A 22,008-nucleotide genomic window follows, 5' to 3' on the forward strand; every position below is an offset into this window, starting at 1 on the left:
TTTCTCTGTAGAAGGCAGTATGATACTGTGGTTAAGATGAGCCATGGAGGCACACAGACCCTGTGTTTGAATTCTAGCTATGCCTTAATTTCTGCAGATAGGTTACCTAAACTTCCTATATCTTACTTCATTGTTAAAATGGAAATAATATCACAGGTGGGAAGAGTGCCTGCTAAACATTTGTACTTTTCTAGACTCTCAGCATATATCAAAAAACAAAACAACCTCCCCTTCTCCACACACACACACACACACACACACACACACACACACACACACACATCTCTGCATTCAAATAGCTTATATTTTGATCAGGGTAGTTGCAGAAAATAAATATATAAATGAGTTAAAACATTGAATTTACTACCATTTGTTATACTATGAAAAGGAGCCTTGGAGTTCCCATCGTGGCTCAGCAGGTTAAGAACCCAACATAGCGTCTGTGAGGATGCAGTTTCGATCCCTGGTTTTACTCAGTGGGTTAAGGAACAGGTGTTGCCACAAGCTGTGGTGTAGGTTGCAGATGCAGTTCCGATCTGGTTTTGCCATGGCTGTGATGTAGGCTAGCAGCTGCAGCTCCAATTTGATCCCTAGCCTGTGAACTTCCCTAAGCTGTAGATATGGCGGGTCCACTGATGACCCACTGAGACCCACCATTCTCCTTTGTAGCTCTGTGAATTTTACTATTCTAGGAACCTCATATAAGTGGAATTATACAGTATTTATGCTTCTGTGACTGGCTTATTTCACTTAGCATGATGTCTTCAATGTTCATCCATATGTAGGCATGGGCCAAAATTTCTTTCCTATTTAAGGCTGAATAGTATTCCATTGTATCTGTATATATCCCATTTTATTTATCCATTTATCTATTGATGGCTACCATCAGTGGTTGGTTGTTTCCACCTTGTGGTTATTGTAAGTAATGCTGATTTTACTTCTTTGGGATATATAACCAGAAGTGAATTAATGAATCATGGTAGTTCTGATTTTAATTTTTCGAAGACTTGCCATACTCTTTGTTGTAAGTAGCTTCCTTTTGCATTCTCACTAAGAACACTTTATATCCTTACCAACACTTAATTTCTGTGTATGGGTATGTGTTTGTACGTGCATGTGTGTATGTGTGTTTAATAATAACCATTCTAATGAGTGTAAAGTGGTGCCTCATTGTGGAAATGCAAATTTCCAACTTTATTCTTCTTTTTCAAGATTGTTTTGGCTCTTTGGGATCCCTTGAATTTCCTCATGAATTTCAGGGTGGGATTTTTTTTTTTTTTATTTCTGCAAACACATTGGGATTTTGGTAGGGTTATATTGAATCTGTAGATGGCTTTGGGTAGTATTGACATCTTAAGAGTCCTTAACTCTTAAATACAAATGGACAGTTAAGAATATCCAGATATTTGAAGAAAGATTTTAACAGGAGAAATAAAGGTAGAAATGGTCAAAAGGAACTCAGTCCATAGAACAGAAGAAAACTTGAAAATAACTATAATTAACATCAGAGATAAGATGTAGTAATCTGTTCTTGTTTCATGATTGTACTAAAGAGCAAAAGTAGAGAATAAGAAAAAGCTCTTGAAATTAAAATAGTAATTTAAAATAGTGTAGCAGACAATTTAAATATGTGTGTGTATATCTGTGTGTGCATGTAAATAAACAAATGAGGAGTTCCCGTCATGGCACAGCGGAAACAAATCCAACTAGGAATCATGAGGTTTTGGGTTTGATCCCTGGCATCGCTCAGTGGGTTAAGGATCCAGCGTTGCCGTGAGCTGTGGTGTAGGTTGCAGATATGACTTGGGTCTGGCATTGCTGTGGCTGTGGTGTAGGCTGGCAGCTGTAGCTCCATTTTGACCCCTAGCCTAGGAACCTCCATATGCCGCAAGTATGGCCCTAAAAATAAAAACAAAACAAAACAAAACAAAAAACAAATGATAAAGAAAGTTAAGGAAATCTTCCAGAAAGTAGAACAAAACAAAGATGGAAAATATTAGAAGAAAGATGAGGAAAATTACAGAATAAATCTAGGAGATCTATAAAAATTATAAATTTTTTATTTGCAAAAACCAAATAACAAGTTGTCCAAACAGGGTTTTATTTTTCCTCCCATAACAAGAAATGGGGGTAAACTATTCCAAGATTAGTTCTATAGTTCAGGAGTTCAAAGTTGTCAGATGCCGGGGTGGACTGCTGTAGTCCTTTTTGGTTTTTTTGTCATGACTGCTGTAGATCTGAGAATCTTATTCTAATACAACACCTCAAATCAGGAAGCAGAGATCACAGATGCTGTCTTGTGTACTGAGTTCTTTGAGGAGGAAGATCTTTCGAAGTGCCCTGAAAGTCTTTACATCTCACCAGGCAGAATGGGGTTACATACACCCCTAGACTTTTGACTTTGCTCACAGTTCCTGCAACAGGAGGCTAAGAAGTAAAATTTTTCCAGTGATCATAGTTTGACTTCAGATTACTTTGTACACTGGCAGATAGAATTTGAGCCATAGTTATTTCATTTCATAGCATTTCAAAAAACCCATTTGATGTTTTCATAGGAACATAAGTCTTTACCTAAACCTCCATTTTTTTCTTATAGCAATCAGTGAAATCAGTTGTATCACCATCAGAAATCCTCATGATTTTCTTTTTTCTATGTACTCATTTGCTTAAAAAACTAGCTTTTAAGTTGTTCTGTATGTTCCCTTGCTGGTGTATGAATAATCATTAACATTCTCTTGATTCCCTTGATGATAACGACAGTGAAATGAGCTATCATACTCTAAAGAATTTCAGATTTGTTTTTTCAACTTCCAATTCCAATCTTTTTTTTTTTTTAACAATCATACAAAAGAAGGAAAGATGAGCTTCCCCTAAAAGTCATGTCCCATAATTTCTTTTTTCTCCCAGTTCTTCTGATTTACTCATCCAACAAATAAGTAGGTTTTTGATGAGAAAGAATGTGGGTAAGATATAATGCTAGGTGCTTTTCTAGTAGTAGATTCTTCTTTCTGGACCTGATGTATTGGATTCTAGAGATGAAAGGATAAAGTTTCTGGAATCACTTTACATATCTAGTGTTAAGATACTGACTCCTCCCGCTACCAGAGAATTTATATGTATGCTAGGGTCCCCCCGCAGACAGATAATGGCATTAAAGCACCTAACATTTATTGAGTGCTTGCTATGTACCAGGCAGTGTTCCAAGCCTATCATAAATAATTTAATCCTCTACCCTCCCTATGATTTATCATCTCATTTCCATTTGATAGATGAAGAAACTCAGATACAGAGGAGTTTGATAATAACATGATCAGAGTCAAACAGCTAGTAAATGGAGTAGCCAGTAGTAAGTTTGAAGCCAGGCATTCTGAACTCAGAGGCGGTGCTTTTTTTTTTTTTTAATGAGTCTTCTATGACTGCTTACCTTTTCCCCACATGTAGGTCTTTTTTTTTTATCAAAGCCTGTGCTCTTAATTGCTATATCATTATTATGATGCTGACAGCCTTTCTGATCTTCAGTCTGTGTAGAACCCAGGATAATGCAGAGACATTTACCAAAAGAAATACTGCAATGAAAATACTGGAAGCTAAATGCTTCCTCCTTTTTCTTTCTTTCTTTCTTTTTAGGGCTGCACCCACAGCATATGGAAGTTCCCAGGCTAAGGGTCCAATCAGAGCTGTAGCTCTCGGCCTACACCACAGCCACAGCCACACAGGACCCGAGCTGCATCTGCAACCTACACCATGGCTCATGGCAACGCCAGGTTCCCAACCAACTGAGTGAATCCAGGGATCACACATGCATCCTCATGGGTACTAGTCAGGTTTGCACCCCACTGAGCTACAATGAGAACTCCTTAGATGCTTCTTATGGAATGCAGAACAGTTCATTAAATACCAGTTGAGGGCAATTTGAAAGATTTCATTGAATCTTGTGAGTTAAGTTCCATAAAAATAAATATAATGAATATTCTAATGATAAAATTTTTTTTATTTCACTGCTTTTTCTCATTACAGTTTAATTAAGTAGGTCCTTAATTTTCTTCTCACTGAATTGAGAAGTAGGAGTTCCTGTTGTGGCTCAGCAGTAGCAAAGCCAACTAGTATCCATGAGGACACTGGTTCAATCCCTGGCCTTGCTCAGTGGGTTAAAAGATCGGGTGTTGCCATGAGCTGTGGTGTAGGTTGCAGACACGGCTCAGATCTGGTGTTTCCGTGGCTGTGGTGTAGGCCAGAGGCTACAGCTCTGATTCGACCCCTAGCCTGGGAACTTCCATATGCCATGGGTTGTGGCCCTAAAATGACAAAAAATAAATAAATAAGTTTAGAAGTAATTCGTATACTCTGAGATTCACTTTTTAAAGTGGTTTATAGTATATAAACAAAACTGTACAATCTTTACCACTCTGTAATTTCAAAACCCTTTACCCGTTAGCAGTCATTTTCTCCAGCCCCTAACAACTACTGGTCTGCTTTCTACTTTTTGTTTTGTTTTTTTGAGTGCATCACAGCATGTGGAAAATCCTAGGCCAGGGATGGAAGCCACACCATAGTTGAAGCCCAAGCCATAGCAGTGACATTACCAGATCCTTAACGTGCTGTGCCGCTAGGGAACTTCCTGCTTTCTAAATCTGTGGATTTGCCTGTTTGGACATTTTGTGTAAATAGAATCATACACAGTATGGCCTTGTGTGACAGGCTCCTTTCACTTTACATAATGTTTTTAAAATTTATGTTGTAGCATGTAGTATTCATTGTAGCATTCATTCCTTTTTCTGGCTAATATTCTATCCTGGATATATTACATTTTGTTTACGCATTTATCAATTAATGGACATTTAGTTTGTTTCCACTTTTTAGCTACAGTGAATAAAGCTACTGTGAACATTCATGTTTAAGTTTTTGTGGTAGATACATGTTTTCAGTTCTTTTGGTATTGTATTGTTTTATATGTGTATCCTTATTCCAGTATCACATGTATTGATTACTGTAGCTTTATAGTAACTTTTGAAATCAGGAAATGTGGATCCTCCAACTCTATTCTTTTCCCAAGATTATTTTGGTTATTCCAGGTACTTTGTACTTCTCTTTGAATTTTAAGATTAACTTGTCCATTTCTGCAGAAACACTGGGAATTTGATAAGGATTTGTTGAATCTGAAGATGAATTTGAGGAGTATTTTCATCTTAATAATATTAAATGTTCTTAAAATCTTTTTTTAAGTTTAAAAATAAACAAACTATACTTCAATTAAAAAAAAGAATCCAAAAAAATTAAAAAATAAAAAAGATCCATTGAAAATAAGTAAATAACATGAGCTGTCCCGTTAACTACTTTACTACTTCAGAGTCATGTCAAAAACTCAGCTGGAGTTCCCGTCATGGCTCAGCTGTTAGTGAACCTGATTAGCATCCATGAGGACTTGGGTTCGATCCCTGGCCTTGCTCAGTGGGTTAAGGATCTGGCATTGCCATGAGTCATAGTGTAGGTTGCAGACTCGGCTCGGATCCCAAGTTGTTGTGGCTGTGACAGGCCACTGGCTTCAGCTCCCATTGGACCCCTAGCCTGGGAACCTCCGTATGCCGTGGATATGGCCCTCAAAAGACAAAAGACAAAAAAAAAAAAAAAAAATTTCAGCTAAGTAATGTAGTAACAGTAATAATGATAATAAGAACTAGTACTGCTTATTACTACTGATAAAAATATTTGTTGGGTTTTTGCTGTGTGGTAGTTTCTGTAATAACTCCTTTTACTAGTATTATTTCACTTAATGCTCACAAAATTTTTTCACAGATGATTTTTTTTTTGAAAAGCCACATATAGGAGTTCCCTTCATGGCTCAGTGGTTAACAAACCCAACTAGGAACCACGAAGATGCGCATTCAATCCTTGGCCTCGTTCAGTGGGTTAAGGATCTGGCATTGCTGTGAGCTGTGGTATAGGTGGCAGATTGAGGCTCAGTTCCCACATTGCTGTGGATGTGGCGTAGGCTGGTAGCTGTAGCTCCAGTTCAGCCCTCAGCCTGGAAACTTCAACATGCCCTATGGTGCAGGCCTTAAAAGAAAAAAGAAAAGAAAAGCCACATATAAAAGAGTGTGGTAATACTCTAAGGGAAGTGAAGAGAAAATACTGATTTTGCATTTTATTAAGCAGAGCTTTGAATTAGGCTTTGAAAAATAGGTAGGTTTTTGATGAGAAAGAATGAGGTTTTATAAAAAACCTGCCTGCTGAGGGAATATCTGGTTTCTGTAACTTGTTGAATCACCAGAGGAATTTTGGTTGATGGTGTCGTGGTGCTTGAGGTGTGTGTTCATGTGGAAGGACTTGCTCACAGTTGCAGGGTAAGAAAACAGAGGAAAGGGCTAGGTTGGAAGATAGAAGAGAAAGTGCAGATAACAGTGAACCAAGAAATACCTCTCTAGAAGAGGTACCACGCCAGCAAAATTGAGAGCAAAAGAAGGGATGGGGAAAGAGGTGGAGAATTGCTTGGACAAGGAAGCTTTTATTTGATACCTTGGATCTTCAGAGAAAATTTGAAGTTAATGCTTTTTTCTGAGTGAATCAGAGTTGAGGATGAAGTTAGAAGCCAGAAAAGCATAGAAATGGTTGGAGTAAGTGTTGTGAGGAATGTTAATATGAATTAAAAATCAGTAAAAATTTTCAGACAGTGGTGTGAAGGACTAATTTTCATGAATTGATAATGGAACTAATTAGCCCAGTTATTGTTCTTCAGCAGTGTTTTGTAACCTGAGAAGAATGGAATAATTGAATGATAGGATTTACCCAAAGTTGGTATTTGACAAGCAAGTTGGTAAAATAATTAACCAGACAGTCCAAGATGTTACCATTGGCATTGTTGAAAAGGTGAGCCAGAAAGTGTAGGAAGTAAAACAGCAAAGAAATCTGAGAAGCTCTAAGGGATTGATACTGGCCATGGACCAGATTAGTGTGGTAGTGAGGTTGAAATTTAAGAAGGTGGAATCAGTGTGTGTGCACAGGGGTGTGGGAGGTTCTAAATTGAGGTCTTGTCATTATTTGGAAATCTTTTGTAAAGAACTGTTTGTATCTTTGGATCTTGGAGGTGAGTGGAAATAAGTGCCTTTATAGAGAAGAGGTTTGGAGAACTTTAAGACAGGAATGATGAAAGAGTAATCACCATGCACACTGAATGCAGCAAGGATAATGGGGTGAAATGAGCCAAGTCAGGTATAGAACAAGGTAGGCAAGTACCATGATAGATTGCAGTTATGAGCATGGAGAGAGGTGGAATAAGTGTTTTGTACTTTAAGACTAGTTATTGGTAAATGCTGTGAAATAAGAGCTTGTAATCCACAATGGAGGGAACAGTATATTTTCAAAAATTAAGGCTAACATTTTGATAAAAAAAAATAACATTCAGAAAATTTGTTTACATATGTATCTTTTCGTAAGCCTTACTTTGTTTTTTGTTTTTGTCTTTTTTCTTTTTTTTTTTTTTAGGGCCACACCCGTGGCATATGGAGGTTCCCAGGCTAGGGTCTAATTGAAGCTGTAGCCACCGGCCTGCGCCACTGCCACAGCAACGCCAGATCTGAGCTGCATCTGCCACCTACACCACAGCTCACGGCAATGCCAGATCCTTAACCCACTGAGCAAGGCCAAGGATCGAACCTGCAACCTCATGGTTCCTAGTCAGATTCATTTCCACTGCGCCATGACGGGAACTCCTTCTAAGCCTTACTTTGTGTACTAAATGTACTTGCCCAGATGATAGTAAATGGGAATATTTGATATATGCAAAGCGGAATTTTTGTCTCCCAGGCTGCATGTATAATAATTACTCTTCAAAGGGTAGGGATTGTATTGGTCTTTCTATCTTTTTTTTTTTTTCTTTCTGTAGTTTGAGCCCCAAACAGTACCAGGCACATGTATGCTCAATATGTATTTATTCAATGATTTAAGGCTCAATAAGAGGGGACCTTATTGGAAGAGATGCCCTTAAGTAATTAGCCTGTGGAGCTGAAAGTTACGTTGAAATACAGCTTAGAAAATTTTGAATTGATTTGGTTACAATGCCCTGAAATGTTTTACTGCATTGGGCAACTGTTAGATTGTAAAGGAGAAAGCATTTTGATGTAGTTTAGGCTCTTTATGTTAGTAGTTTATTTTGGTATTTTCCCTCCCCTACATCCCAGAAATCCTATGGTAAGATCAAGCTTATCAGGTGTGGTGGCTGATATCACAATGAAATTTCCCCTTTATTCTCTGCTTTTGATACTTCTCCCTTGCTTATAGAATGTAGTTCACACTTCATAGCATAGTATATACACTCTCTACAACTGGTCCCTTACCCACTTTTCCGGGCTTATTATTTGTGTTCCTGTTCTTAAATTTCACCAACATCTGTTGATCCCTTGATAGGTATTGTATGATACTCAGCTGTACTACTCCATAGTTTTCCTCAGTCTTGAAATTTCTTAACCTCCTTACTTTGTTACAGAATTTCTCCTGTACTACACAGTACTCTCTTCTCCCCACTTAACTCTATTGAAATGCTAATTTAAGCCCCCTTCTTTCCTTACTCCAGCCTTGCATCAGGAACATTCTTTGTTTAGTTCACAACACGTATGCGAATTAAAATGTATCCATTTGCTTCTTTGCATCCTAGTAATAAACTCCTTGGATGCTGGGAAATGCCATTGTTTTAATCTTTGTTTCTCCTTTATGGTCTTTCATAAATGTAGTATTGCATCTATTTGAGGTAGTAGGGAGAAATGATAATCCACCATTTCTCCCTACTACGCCACAGCCACAGCCATGCTAGATCGAGGCTGCCTCTGCAACCTGTACCACAGCTCATGGCAACGCCAGATCCTTAACCCACTGAGCTAGGCCAGGGATCGAACCCGTAACCTCATGGTTCCTAGTCGGATTTCCTAGCCCGCAACCTTGTGGCTACTAGTCGAATTCATTAACAGCTGCACCACAACGGGAACTTCTCTCTGTTCTTTAGGGAAAGAAAGGTGTAAGACAAAGAGATGCATGAAACTTTATATGTGTACAACTTTTCTGGAAACAAATTAATTTTTAGTAGACGGGGTATTTATCTTTGATGCAGTACTTTATCTCAAGTTAGATATATAGTTTGGAAGAGAAATTGTGGCTTGACCAGAAAATTGCAAATACTTGTTTTTAAAAATTAATATTCATGGCTATTGACATATACGTGTGTGTGTCTGTTTCTAGATGTAGTGTCTTACAACAAAAGATTTACCAGTTTAAAAGTAAAAGTTCTGGAGTTCCTGTTGTGGCTCAGCTGAAGTGAATCTGACCAGCATCCATGAGGATGCAGCTTCAATCCCTGGCCTCGATCATTGGGTTAAGGATCCGGCGTTGCCTTGAGTTGTGGTGTAGGTTGAAGATGCGGCTCCAACCTGGCGTTGCTGTGGCTGTGGTATAGACCAGCAGCTACAGCTCCAGTTTAACCCCTAGCCTGGGAATCTCCATAGGCAGTGGGCGCAGCCCTAAAAAAAAAGATCAAAGAAAAAAAAATAGTTCCTCTTGTGGCTCAGCAGAAATGAATCTGACTAGGAATCATGAGGTTGCTGGTTTGATCCCTGGCTTCATTTGGTGGGTTAAGGATCTGATGTTGCTTTGAGTTGTAGTGTAGGTCGCAGACACGACTCAGATCTGGCGTTGCTGTGGCTCTGGCGTTGGCCTGCAGCAACAGCTCCAATTTGACCCCTAGCCTGGGAACCTCCATATGCCACAGTTGTGGCCCTAAAAAGACAAAAGACAAAAAAACAAACAACAAAAAAATGTAAAAGTACTGATTTACAATACTGCTAACACATTTTTTGGTAACTTGTAACACAAATCCCTGTTAGCTAGATGAGAGAGAGATAATAATCAAAGACTTAAATTTCACATTTCCTTTTGTTGCTGTCAGGAAAAAGTCCAGATTCAATATACGTCTACTTTATTTTATAGGCCTATGAAGAATACACCAGCAAGCTAGATGCCCTCCAACAAAGAGAACAGCAGTTATTGGAATCCCTGGGGAATGGAACTGATTTGTCTGTTTCTAGTTCTGCATCAACGGACACCGTTACATCTTCTTCCTCTTCTAGCCTTTCAGTGATGCCTTCATCTCTTTCAGTTTTTCAAAATCCCACAGATGTATCACGGAGCAACCCTAAGTCACCACAAAAACCTATTGTTAGAGTCTTCCTGCCCAATAAACAGAGGACAGTGGTGAGTCAACTTTTAATAACATCATTGCCTTTTCTTTGTACTTTTCCTTTTCAGAAAGACTTGTTGAAAATGTAGTGTAATACTCGGTGGTCATGTAAGTGGAAACATCCATTTCAAACAACAATGGATAAGGCATAGTTATTTGGTGCCCAAGTCTGTGCTCCTTAGCTGGAACAAACTGCATTGTCATTAGTGTCAGATTTGACATTTAAAGCTGTCTGCTAGACTTGAACCACACTCAAGTCTTAAGTACTAGTTTAGAATCAGTCAGAATCTCAAGACTTCACCTTGTTTGTTGTCTAACATATGTCAGGTAAGATTCATTCTTTGCACTTGAGAAATCCCTATTGGGATTTATTATCAAATGTTGGATTTTTAGTGTGCTTGACATTTTTCCTCTTATTTACGTAACTTTTGATTTTTGGTCATTAGTCTCGTTATTGGAACACAGTACTCTGTAAGTAACATTTAGTGCAGAGAAATCTGTAGGATTATTATAGATGGTCTATAATCCTCAAGTGCAACAAGTAGTACTAGTGGACGTAAGTGAATAATTAATCACTAATATTTTTTATAATATATATGGTTGCTTTTGATACTAATAAAAGAACAGTTGAGGACTTTCCATGCGGCTCACAACATAACTACTCGGCGTTGCTTCTACAGTGGCTGTGACTCGACCCCCAGCCTGGGAACTTCCATATGCTGCAGGTGCGGCCACAAAAAAAAAAACAGTTGATTTCCAAATACGACCAAAGTCAAAGTAATTTTTAAATGTGTGGCCTCAGCATTAGTAGTAATGCTGCTTCTTCATGGAAAAACTTTGCCGACCTGTGCTGTAGTGGCCTTCAGTGAGGTTGGTTTGTCACCCTGTGCAACAAAGGGATGTGAATGTCAGTGTGTGGAAGTACAAGACTAGGCCTCAGCCAGTATCACGGAGGGAGTCGGAGCTCAGATCCTCATGTAAATCTGAGTCGCTGAAGAGCTTTACCTTCAGCAGAATGGCAAATTAGAAGAAAACCTATTCACCGGTACACATAAATTACAGTGAAATTTGTCTGACTTTGCCAGGGCTCCAAATAAAGGGTAGAGATTCCCTTATGAATTCTTAAGTGTAAACCTCTTCTTATCGTAGTGTGATGGTCATGATTATATAACCTGCATTATTGAGGAATTCTCAATCCAAGAAGTTAACATAACTGGTCCTGGAGTAGTAATAGCACTCAGGCACTGGGCAGAAACAAATGTAAAGCTTCCTTTAGCCCATATAGTCTCGTGAAATTCACATGGATAATGCCTCAATGACAAGGTCAAAATATCAAGTTATAATAGGTAAGGAAATCGTCTACCATCAGTGTTTTAGAAGACTTAAAAAACAGCAGAATTAGACTCCCAAGAAAGAAGCAAATAGAATTTCTAGGTGCCCTTAAAATTTAAGACTCATTGGATGGGGAATTCCTGTTGTGTCTCCACTGGGATCCTTGAGGTCGTGGGTTCGATCCCTGGCCTCACTCAGTGGGTTAAGGCTCTGAGTTGCCATGAGCTGTGGTATAGGTCGCAGACACAGCTTGAATCCCGTGTAGCTGTGGCTGTGGTGTAGGCTGGTAGCTACAGTTACAATTCGACCCCTAGCCTGGGAACTTCCATATGCCATGGGTGCAGCCCTAAAAAGACAAAACAAAACAAGATAAAATAAAATACTCAGTGGATGACAGTTATCATCTCTGAAGTATTATTGCTAAAAATGGTTGTGCTAAATGTTAAAACTTCTGGACCTTCCAGTTTATAAGAAGCACAGTGGTTAGAGGAAAAAGTTAAGCACTGTGACGAAGCAATTAGGCAAATTTAGAAGGCAGACCTTCTATAAAACAAACAGCCTGGACTCAAGTCATGGAGGATAAAAAAGTTATTCTACACTAAATAAGACTAAAGAGACAAAACAGCCAAATGCAGAGTTCCCGTCGTGGTGCAGTGGTTAATGAATCCGACTAGGAACCATGAGGTTGCGGGTTCGGTCCCTGCCCTTGCTCAGTGGGTTAAGGGTCCGGCGTTGCCGTGAGCTGTGGTGTAGGTTGCAGACACGGCTCGGATCCCGCGTTGCTGTGGCTCTGGTGTAGGCCAGTGGCTATAGCTCTGATTCCACCCCTAGCCCGGGAACCTCCATATGCCACGGGAGCGGCCCAAGAAATAGCAAAAAAAGACAAAAAAAAACAAAAACAAAAACAAAAAAACAGCCAAATGCAGTGTGTGGTCCTGGTTTGGGACCAGGGTGAAGAAGAGCTATGGAAGTCCTTGAGATGGGAAATGTTGATTGTTGATCGAACATGTTATTATGGAATTATTAGTTTTAAGTATGATAATAGGAATGTTATTATGTAGAATATCTTTATTCTTAGCAAATACATGCTTAAATATTTAGGGGTAGATATTCATGAGGCCTACAATCCCCTTGTCCCTTTTGTTTTTTATTTATTTATTTATTTATTTATTTATTTAGTCTTTTTAGGGCCACAACTGTGGCATGTGGAGCTTCCCAGGCTAGGGGTCAAATCAGAGCTGTAGGCCCTGGCCTACACCACAGCCACAGCAATACCAGATCCGAGCCACATCTGCAACCTACGCCACAGCTCACGGCAACACCAGATCCTTAACCCACTGAGCAAGGCCAGGGATTGAACCCACAACCTCATAGTTCCTCGTTGGATTCATTTCCGCTGAGCCAAGACGGGAACTCTCCTTTTTTGAAATAAAACCTGCATGTGGTGAAGTGTGCAGATCTCAAGTTTACAGCCCGGTGACTTTCTGTACATGTAATTGCCATAAAGATCAAGATACAGAACATTTCTAATGTTTGAGAGTGTTCTCCTGTGCTCCCTCAATTCAGTCCCCACCTTCAAGCATAACCACTATTCTGAATTCTATCTCAGTCAATCCATTTGGAATTTACGTTCAAACTGTACGATGGAAAACAAAATGTTAAAGAGAGAAAACAGATATGAAAATATAATTTTAGAACCCGAGAGAATTTGGATGTTAATTGTACCATTCCTTCTAATTTTTTATGTTTGAAATTTTTTGTAATAGAGTTGGAAAAAATCAAACAAATTAAAACAGAAAGTTAAAAAGAAATAGTTGTCACCAAGGAAGAAAACTAATGAACATATTGATGCTGATTTGAGGAAGTAGCAGAGTAACACTTTAAATAAAATATCAGTGTGTCATGTTGGTTACGGTGTATTACAGAGCAAGTATTAAAATGCTGTGTAAGAATTAAAATATTTAGGAGTTCCCATCGAGGTTCATCGGAAATGAATTTGACTAGTATCCATGAGGACGCAGGTTTGGTCCCTGGCCTCGCTCAGTGGGTTAAGGATCTGGCATTGCTGTGGCTGTGGTGTAGGTCACACATGTGGCTCAGATCTGGCGTGGCTGTGGCTGTGGCATAGTCCAGTGGCTACAGCTCCAGTTCAACTCCTAGCCTGGGAACCTCCAAATTGCCACAGTTGTGGCCCTAAAAAGACAAATAAGTAAATAAATAAATATTTATTTAAAACTCAACAGATGAGGTAAAAAGTAGATGGAATTCAGCTGAAGAGGGAGAATTAATGAACTCTAGGAAGCAGGAAAAGTTACAGAAAATATAAAAGACAAGTTAAGAGACATGAAGGGCGGAATGAACAGTTTAATTTATGCCTCAAAGCAGTTCCAGAAAGTGAGACTAGAAATAAAGGAGAAGAGCAAAATTCAATGAAATGATGGCTTATCTTTTTGAAAGACTGAATCTAAGTATTTGAGAAAAATAAGCTTTAAGTTAAATAAATTTGAATCCATACTTATTAGATAAAGGAAATTGAAAGAATATTGTTTCAGAAGCACTTAGGGAAGTTCCTTGTGGCACAGCAGGTTAAGGATCCGGCATTGTTTGCTGCAGCGGCTTGGGTCTCTGAGGCGCAGGTTTGATCCCTGGCCAGGGAACTTTCAAAACAAAATAAAAATAAAGTAAAAACCCTTAAGAAGAATTACCTTAAGAGAATAGTAATCAAATTATAGAAAAAATTACCTCATAACATCTATAGATATCAGAAGACAATAGAATAATATACTTAAAATGCTGAGCAGTACTGATAAGTTGCTTAGCTAAAGTATGAGTTTAGCCAACCAGGTACACTATGAGTTGGGAGGCACAACAAAGCCCTTTCTAGATGAGTTTACTTTTCTGAGGCTCTGCATGAGGGAACTACCAAAAAATTACTTTAGGAAGAAAACTGAACATAGAAGAAGGAATAAAAAGTAAGAATTAAACCTAAAACTATAAAATTCGTATGTGAAAACAGTTGTGACCTGGAATTTGGCAGTAGTTTCTAAAATATGACATCAAAAGCACAATCCCTATGAACATATTGATAAGTTATACTTTATCAGAATTAAAAATTTATACTCTTCAAAAGACAATATTAAGAGAATAAAACTAACCCACAGACTAATAGATAATCTTTGCAAAACATACCTGATCAAGGACACAAATACAGAATATATAGAGTTCTTAGAACTCAATAATAACAAAACAACTCAAAAAAATGGGCAAAAGATTTGAATAGATAATTTGCCAAAGAAGATATGTGAGTAGCAGATAGTCACATGGGAAGATCCTGGGTCATTAGGGAAGTGCAAAGAAAAGGCACAAGATACCACTACACACTTAATAGAACAGCTAAAATTTCATACCATCTGTTGATGAGGATGTGGAATAATGGAATTTTCTTACACTGCTAGTGGGAATGTATAATGGCACAACCACTTCTGAAAGAAATTCACAGTTTTATTTGCTGTAGTCCCTTTTAAAATCCCAACAGCTTTTTTGCAAAAATAGAGAAATCCATCCTACTATTCACTATGGAATCTCAAGGAGTCCTGAATACCCAGATAATTTTGAAAAAGAACAAAATTGAAGGTCTCACATTTACTGATTTTAAAATTTACTACAGGAGTTTCCCTTTTGGCACATAGCAGAGTTAAGGATCTGGCATTGTCACTGTGGCAGCTCAGGTGGCTCCTTTGGGGCAGGATCAATCCCTGGCCTGGGAACTTCCACGTGCTGCAGGAACAACAAACTTATTGCAAAACTACAGTAATTAAATCATTGTTATACTGATATAGACAGATACATGGACCAATTAAATAGAGTACAGGAAAAAAAGAAAAAAGAACTAAATAGAACACTTTGTCATTATTTCTCTTTTTAATTATAGCTATCTTATTGAGTATGAAGTGGTACTTTATTGTGATTTTGATATGCATTTCTCTCTTGACTGATGATATCAAGCATCTTTTCATGTGCTTGTTGGCTTTTCTATATCTTTTCTGGAGAAGGAATTTGCTTCTGTAGTTTCCTGGCTTGCACAAAATTGAACATTATCCAAATAGTTAAACAAGTTTGGTACATCCACCAAATGAAATACTGCTAGATAAAAAGGAATGCTGTATTACTACACACAACAGCATAGGTGAGTAAAAGTAGCCACACAGAAATGAATATATATTTTTTAATTGCATTTATATAAAAATTTAGAAAATGCAGACTCTTCTGTAGTGATGCAAAGCAGATTAGTATTTGACTAGGGTTAGAGCTAGGGCAGAAGGGGCATTACATAGGAACACAAGGAAATTTTCAGAAGGCAACAGGGTGTATTCATTATCTTGAATGCGATGGTTACATGGATAACATACATAAAATCAAAATGTGTCAAATTATATACTCAAATCATTGCAGTTTATTATATATTTATTCTGCCTTAGTAAATCTTTCTTTCTTTTTTAAACAGGAATGATGAGCCTTTAGTAACCAAAAGATAATTGGTAATGCTGTCTATATGAGATAGACTGAAAGGAGTGAAAAGGTATTCAGGATGAGGAGGGTCATGCTTAAACAGTGTACCAGAAAGGTATAAAAATTCTTACTGGAGTTGTCGTGGTGCAATGGAAACAAATCCAACTAGTAACCATGAGATTGTGGGTTCAATCCCTGGCCTCACTCAGTGGGTTAAGGATCCAGCATTGCTGTGAGCCATGGTGTAGTTCACAGATGCAGCTTGGATCCCACCTTGCTGTGGCTGTGGTGTAGGCAGCTGGCTTCAACTCCGATTGTACCCCTAGCCTGGGAACCTCTTTATGCCGCAGATATGGCCCTAAAAAGCCAAAAAAGGAAAATAATAATAAAGTATATCAGGCATGAGATGCCTTCATTCATGTTTACTTTTCAGTGTGTATATTATACAACAAAAAATGGTTAACCAGGAGTTCTCATTGTGGCACAGCGGAAATGAATCCGACTAGTAACCGTGAGGTTGCGGGTTCAATCCCTGGCCTTGCTTAGTGGGTTAAGGATCCAGCGTTGCTGTGACCTGTGGTGTAGGTCATAGATGTGGCTCGGATCCTATGTTGCTGTGACTGTGGCATAGGTTGGCAGCTGTAGCTCCTATTTGACCCCTAGCCTGGGAACCTTCTTATGCCACAGGTGCTTGTTGGCTTGTTGGCTTGTTGGCGGCCTTAAAAAGCCAAAAAAAAAAAAAAAAACCTTGAACCAAAAAAATACCTCACTACATTCCCCTGGAACGTGGCTTTTCTTCATCTGGCCTTCTCGAATTTGTAATTTAAAAGACATAATTTGCTTTTTCTTTTTTTTTAAACAGATTTACTGAAATATAGTTTACACGTGTACTATTTACCCATTTTAAAGTATACCATCCAGTGATTTTTAGTCTGTTCACAGAGTTATGCAACTGTCACCATAATTAATTTCAGAACATTTTCATCACTCCGGTAGTGCATGAGATACCTGTTTACCATAGCCTCATCACCCAAATATGCTGTCAAAATTTTGGATTTTTGCCAATCTGATAAATGAAAAAGATTTTGGATAGTTTGAGTTTTCTTTTCACCAAGGTTGAGCACCTTTTCATATATTTAAAAGCCATTTAGGAGTTCCCTCTGGGGAGCATTGGTTAAGAATATGACTACAGGGGTTCAGATTGCTGCAGAGACACAGGTTTAATCCCTGGCCTGGCACAGTGGGTTAAAAGATCTGATGTTGTTGCAGCTGCATCGTAGGTTGCAGCTGCAGCTCAGATTCAGTGCCTGGCCTGGAAACTTCTGTATACCATGAATTACAATAGAAGTTCTCATTGTGGTGCAGCGGAAACGAATCTGACTAGGAACCATGAGGTTGAGGGTTCAATCCCTGACCTTGTTCAGTGGGTTAAGGATCTGGCATTGTCATGAACTGCAGTACAGGTTGCAGACATAGTTCAGATCCCACATTGCTGTGGCTGTGGCATAGGCCGGCAGCTAAGCTCCAACTCAGCCCCTGCCTGGGAAACTCCATATGCTGTGGGTATGGCCCTAAAAAAAACAAATAAATAAATAAAAATTTTAAATAAATAAATAAATAAATATTTTAAAATTATTAACAACAGCAACATCAAAATGCCATTTATATTTCTGTTTCTCTGAACTGTCTTTCATGTCCTTTGCCCATTTTTCTATTGTGTTGTTGATCTTGATTTCAGTTTCAACTCTTTATATTATCAGGAAGATAATAGCCCTATTAAGTGAGTTACAGATTTTTTTTCCACTTTGCAGCTGTCTTTTGACTTTGCGTATATAGTCATCTCTCAGTATTTGCAAGGGATTGGTTCCAGAACCCCCAAGGATACCAAAATCTTTGGATGCTCAAGTCCCTTTTATTAAAATGGTGTAATAGTTGGATATAACCTACAGACCTCCTCCTGTATACCTTAAACCATCTCTAGACTACCTATATTAGGCAAAATTGAGTTTTGCTGTTTTGGGACTTTCTGGATTTTTTTTTTTTTCCCACAGCATGTGGGTGTTCTAGGCCTGGGATTGAACCTGCACCACACCAGTAACCAGAACCACAGGAGTTAACAATGCTGAACCACCAGGGAACTCCTGGAATTTTTTTTCCTGAATATTTGATCCTCAGTTGGTTGAATCCACAGATGTGGCACCCAGAGTCATGGAGAACTGACTATAGTGTGTGTGTTGCCATCTGAAAAGTTCTTAGTGGAAGTTTCCATCATGGCTCAGTGGTAATGAGCCCAACCAGTAACCATGAGGACGTATGTTCGATCCCTGGCCTTGATCAGTGGGTTAAGGATCTGGCATTGCTATGGCTGTGGTGTAGGCCTGTAGCTGCAGCTCTGATTCAACCCCTATCCTGGGAACTTACATATGCTGCAGGTGTGGCCCTAAAAAAAAAAAAAGTAAGAATAAAAAAATCAAAAATTCTTAGTTACATGTAGTTGAATATAATGCTTGCCTTTTATGGCTTCCAGACTTTACATTGTAGTTTTAGAGGCCTTCTTCACTTGAGGTTATAAAGGAGCTTACCATGTTTCTTCCAGTTCTTTTATGGTTTGTCCCCTCCTTTCAACATTTAAATCTTTGATCCTTTTGGAGTTTATCCTAGTTTACAGTGTGAAGTATGGATGAACCTTTTTTCCCCTAGATCGGTTCCAGTTATCCTAATATCATTTATTTAAAAGTTCGTCATTCCCCTATTTCAGATGCTGCATTTATATTATTATTATTATTGTTGTTGTTGTTGTTGTTGTTGCTATTTCTTGGGCCGCTCCCGCGGCATATGGAGGTTCCCAGGCTAGGGGTCCAATCGGAGCTGTAGCCACCAGCCTACGCCAGAGCCACAGCAGCGCGGGATCCGAGCCGTGTCTGCAACCTACACCACAGCTCACGGCAACGCCGGATCCTTAACCCACTGAGCAAGGGCAGGGACCGAACCCGCAACCTCATGGTTCCTAGTCGGATTTGTTAACCACTGCGCCACAATGGGAACTCCTGCATTTATGTTATTTTGATTTACTTTATGTGTTGGAATCTGCTCTGGTCTTTCTGCTTTGTTTCATTGGTCTGTCTGTTGAACAGGCAGTATCATGAAGGAGCAAATAAAAATCAGCCTGCAGAAGAGTATCAGTCCTTCTTGATAACTCTCCCTTGGTGATAAGAGCAGAAAACCAAATTTTTTCCTGCTGATGAAATATAAATACACCTTGGAATCAACCTGTTCAGAGAACTATTAAGAGAGCATAGCTGTATTAGAAGATGGCATTACAGGAGTGCATGAGGGAAATCACCAAAGAAACTAAGGGTTAGATAGCCCCAGTTCATTGATGACCTATATGCCATGAATTTTGCCTTATGAATAACTGGAAACTTTTAAGAAGACTAATGAAATATAAGATTATATTTTAGAATGGGATTCTAAATCTGAGTTCAGTGAACTCTTGAGCAATATGTAGATGGGCTTGAAATTTTATGTTTCAGAGAGTATCTAAGGCTTTCGTCAGGTTGGCAGAAGTCTTTTACACACACACACACACACACACACACATACACACACAAAGACATTAAGAATTCCTTCTTTAAAAAGAGTTCTCTGATAACATGGTTGGGGTTTAAAACAAAAGATAGGGTTGCCAGTCAAGAGGTTTTGGCATTAGAGGATGCAGAATATGAGTAGCAGAGGGAAAAGTGAACTTTTCCTTCTGTTCATTATTTCCGGAGGGTATGGCCAGTTCTCAATATTTGCAGTAGTTATGTTCTATAAATTTGCTGCAAACACTGAATAGTGATTACCATTGCTCCTAAGAGAGATACTGTTATAAATGAGCCAAAGCTGGCCTCTGTATGTTGGCCTCTAGATTGTATATTTCTTCAGCTGGCTGGGGTCCATTAGCCTAAAAGTTGCCTGGCATAGGGCATTTGTGTATAGTATGAGAGCTAGGAAAAAAAAAAAAAAAAAGCAGTATCGCCTTATTCAACCTCAGCTGGGAAAACGTTCCGTGAGCAACTCAGATTTTTCAGGGCTTTTGCATGTCTGCAGAAGCGTTGCAAATACTGATAATGAGGGGTTACAAATAAATTTTAAGGAATGGACAGATTTGCAAATACAGAGTTCATGAATAAAGAGGATCAACTACACCAATCCAGTGTCTTGAATACTTCCAGTGATGAGTCTCCTCCCTCATGATAAACTTTTCCCTTGTCGTGGGTAGTTTTAGAGATTATATTAAGTTAGAATCTGCTTCTCACTTTTTCAAATCTTGGGTCCTATTTGTCTTTCTGGATTGTTCCCTTAAATATACTATTTAAAGTCAGCTGTCTCAGGGAGTTCCCATTGTGGCTTCAGGTTACAAACCCGACTGGTATCCCTGAGGATGCTGGTTTGATCCCTAGCCTCGTGCAGTGGGTTAAGGATCTGGTGATGCTATGAGCTGTGGTGTAGGTCGCAGATACAGCTTGGATCCCACGTTGCTGTGGCTGTGGTGAAGGCCTGCAGCTGCAGTTCTGATTTGACCCCTAGCCTGGGAACCTCCATATGCCACAGGTGCAGCCCTAAAAAAAAGAATAAAGTCAGCTGTCTTATATTCACTTTTCCTGTTTTTTCTCCTCTAGTGTCAGATTCCCAATTTCTTTGGAAACTTTTGGTTTGCTAAGTACTTTCGTGATGCCAAGGACTGAAACCTTTAATTTTGTTATTGACCAACACATCTGTCTTCACCTCCTTCCCTCATAGAAACTGACCAACTTGCACTCCCACCCCCTCCTTCACTTTAGTCTGCACCGTTTGTCAGTTCTTTCTCGGTTTTATATTATACAAATTAATAACTGGACAGACGGCTCACAGGCAGAAAAGGCCAGGGCAGCCTCCTTAGGTTAGCTTCATTTTGTAGCCAGGTTTTTCTCAGTGTAGTAGGGAAGATAGCCATTAGGGGCTTCAGATTTCTGTCTTCATGGTATACTTTAACTACTTTCGAAACAGAAACTTCTCTCCACCAGCATCCATCTATCAGTTAAGAACTCTGGTACTGTTTGGGTCAGATATCTAGCCCTGGGTCAGGGATATGGGAAACTGATTAGCCAGCTTATGTCCTATGTAGCCAGAAAAGTAGTAACCCTTGATCGATTGTCTCCCCAGTACCATGTGGTGTTTAGGGGAGGACAGGTTCCCAGAGGAAATAGGGGTGCCAGGCAACTAAACAACAAATACCAATTATACACAATAAGACAAGTAATTTCTTCTGCCATGTTTAGGATCAATAAGACATCTCTTAAGGAACATTGTTATGCTTGAAGGATTACAGTGTTCAGGTTTGAACAATGTTAGATCAAAATTGATTTTGCTTTAAATATTGACACCTATTATTTCTCAGCATCGTGCACATAGGGATCTGTTGTATTTTCTGTTCTTTTATATGTCTAAGGTATTTCACAACTTTAATAAACTAAAAATTAATTTTGCTTTGATTTAAGTTGGTGAGTAATAATAGATACTTGAGCCATAATTTCTCTTTAATATTAAGTTAGCTCTGGAAATAATTCTTCAACATAATAATTCACATGACATTTTAAAGATATTATAAAGGTAAATTATTATTTTTTCAGTGATATGAAAAAAATACATAATTTATTCCCTTTACCTCATATCATATATTTATGATACCACAGGTACCTGCAAGGTGTGGCGTTACAGTCCGGGACAGTCTAAAGAAAGCGCTGATGATGAGAGGTCTAATCCCAGAGTGCTGCGCTGTTTACAGAATTCAGGATGGGTATGGTTTGTATGTGATGTGAAACTTTGTTTAAAAAAGGAAAAAAACCTCAGACATTAAATTTTGGGATTTTCTGTAAGATGTTTACCCAAAACTTCAAGCATTAAAAATTAACTTCAGAAAAAAT

At 38.7% G+C, this 22,008-nt stretch overlaps 1 protein-coding gene across 6 annotated transcripts in view; it reads left to right on the forward strand.

Annotated features, from left to right (window-relative positions):
- The window catches only part of BRAF (B-Raf proto-oncogene, serine/threonine kinase), a 166,358-nt gene that overhangs the window by 73,807 nt on the left and 70,543 nt on the right, over positions 1 to 22,008 (forward strand). For all 6 annotated transcript variants that reach the window (XR_007132716.1, XM_047763813.1, XM_047763810.1 and 3 more), the window contains exons 3-4: positions 9,970 to 10,233; positions 21,778 to 21,881. Coding sequence is in view for 5 of the 6 variants with exons in the window: in XM_047763813.1 (XP_047619769.1) it covers positions 9,970 to 10,233; positions 21,778 to 21,881 (368 nt within the window). In the remaining variant the exon portion in view is untranslated. The remainder of the gene's footprint in view (positions 1 to 9,969; positions 10,234 to 21,777; positions 21,882 to 22,008) is intronic.

This window comes from Phacochoerus africanus, chromosome 16 (genome assembly GCF_016906955.1).
Source record: "Phacochoerus africanus isolate WHEZ1 chromosome 16, ROS_Pafr_v1, whole genome shotgun sequence".
Classification (NCBI taxonomy): domain Eukaryota; kingdom Metazoa; phylum Chordata; class Mammalia; order Artiodactyla; family Suidae; genus Phacochoerus; species Phacochoerus africanus.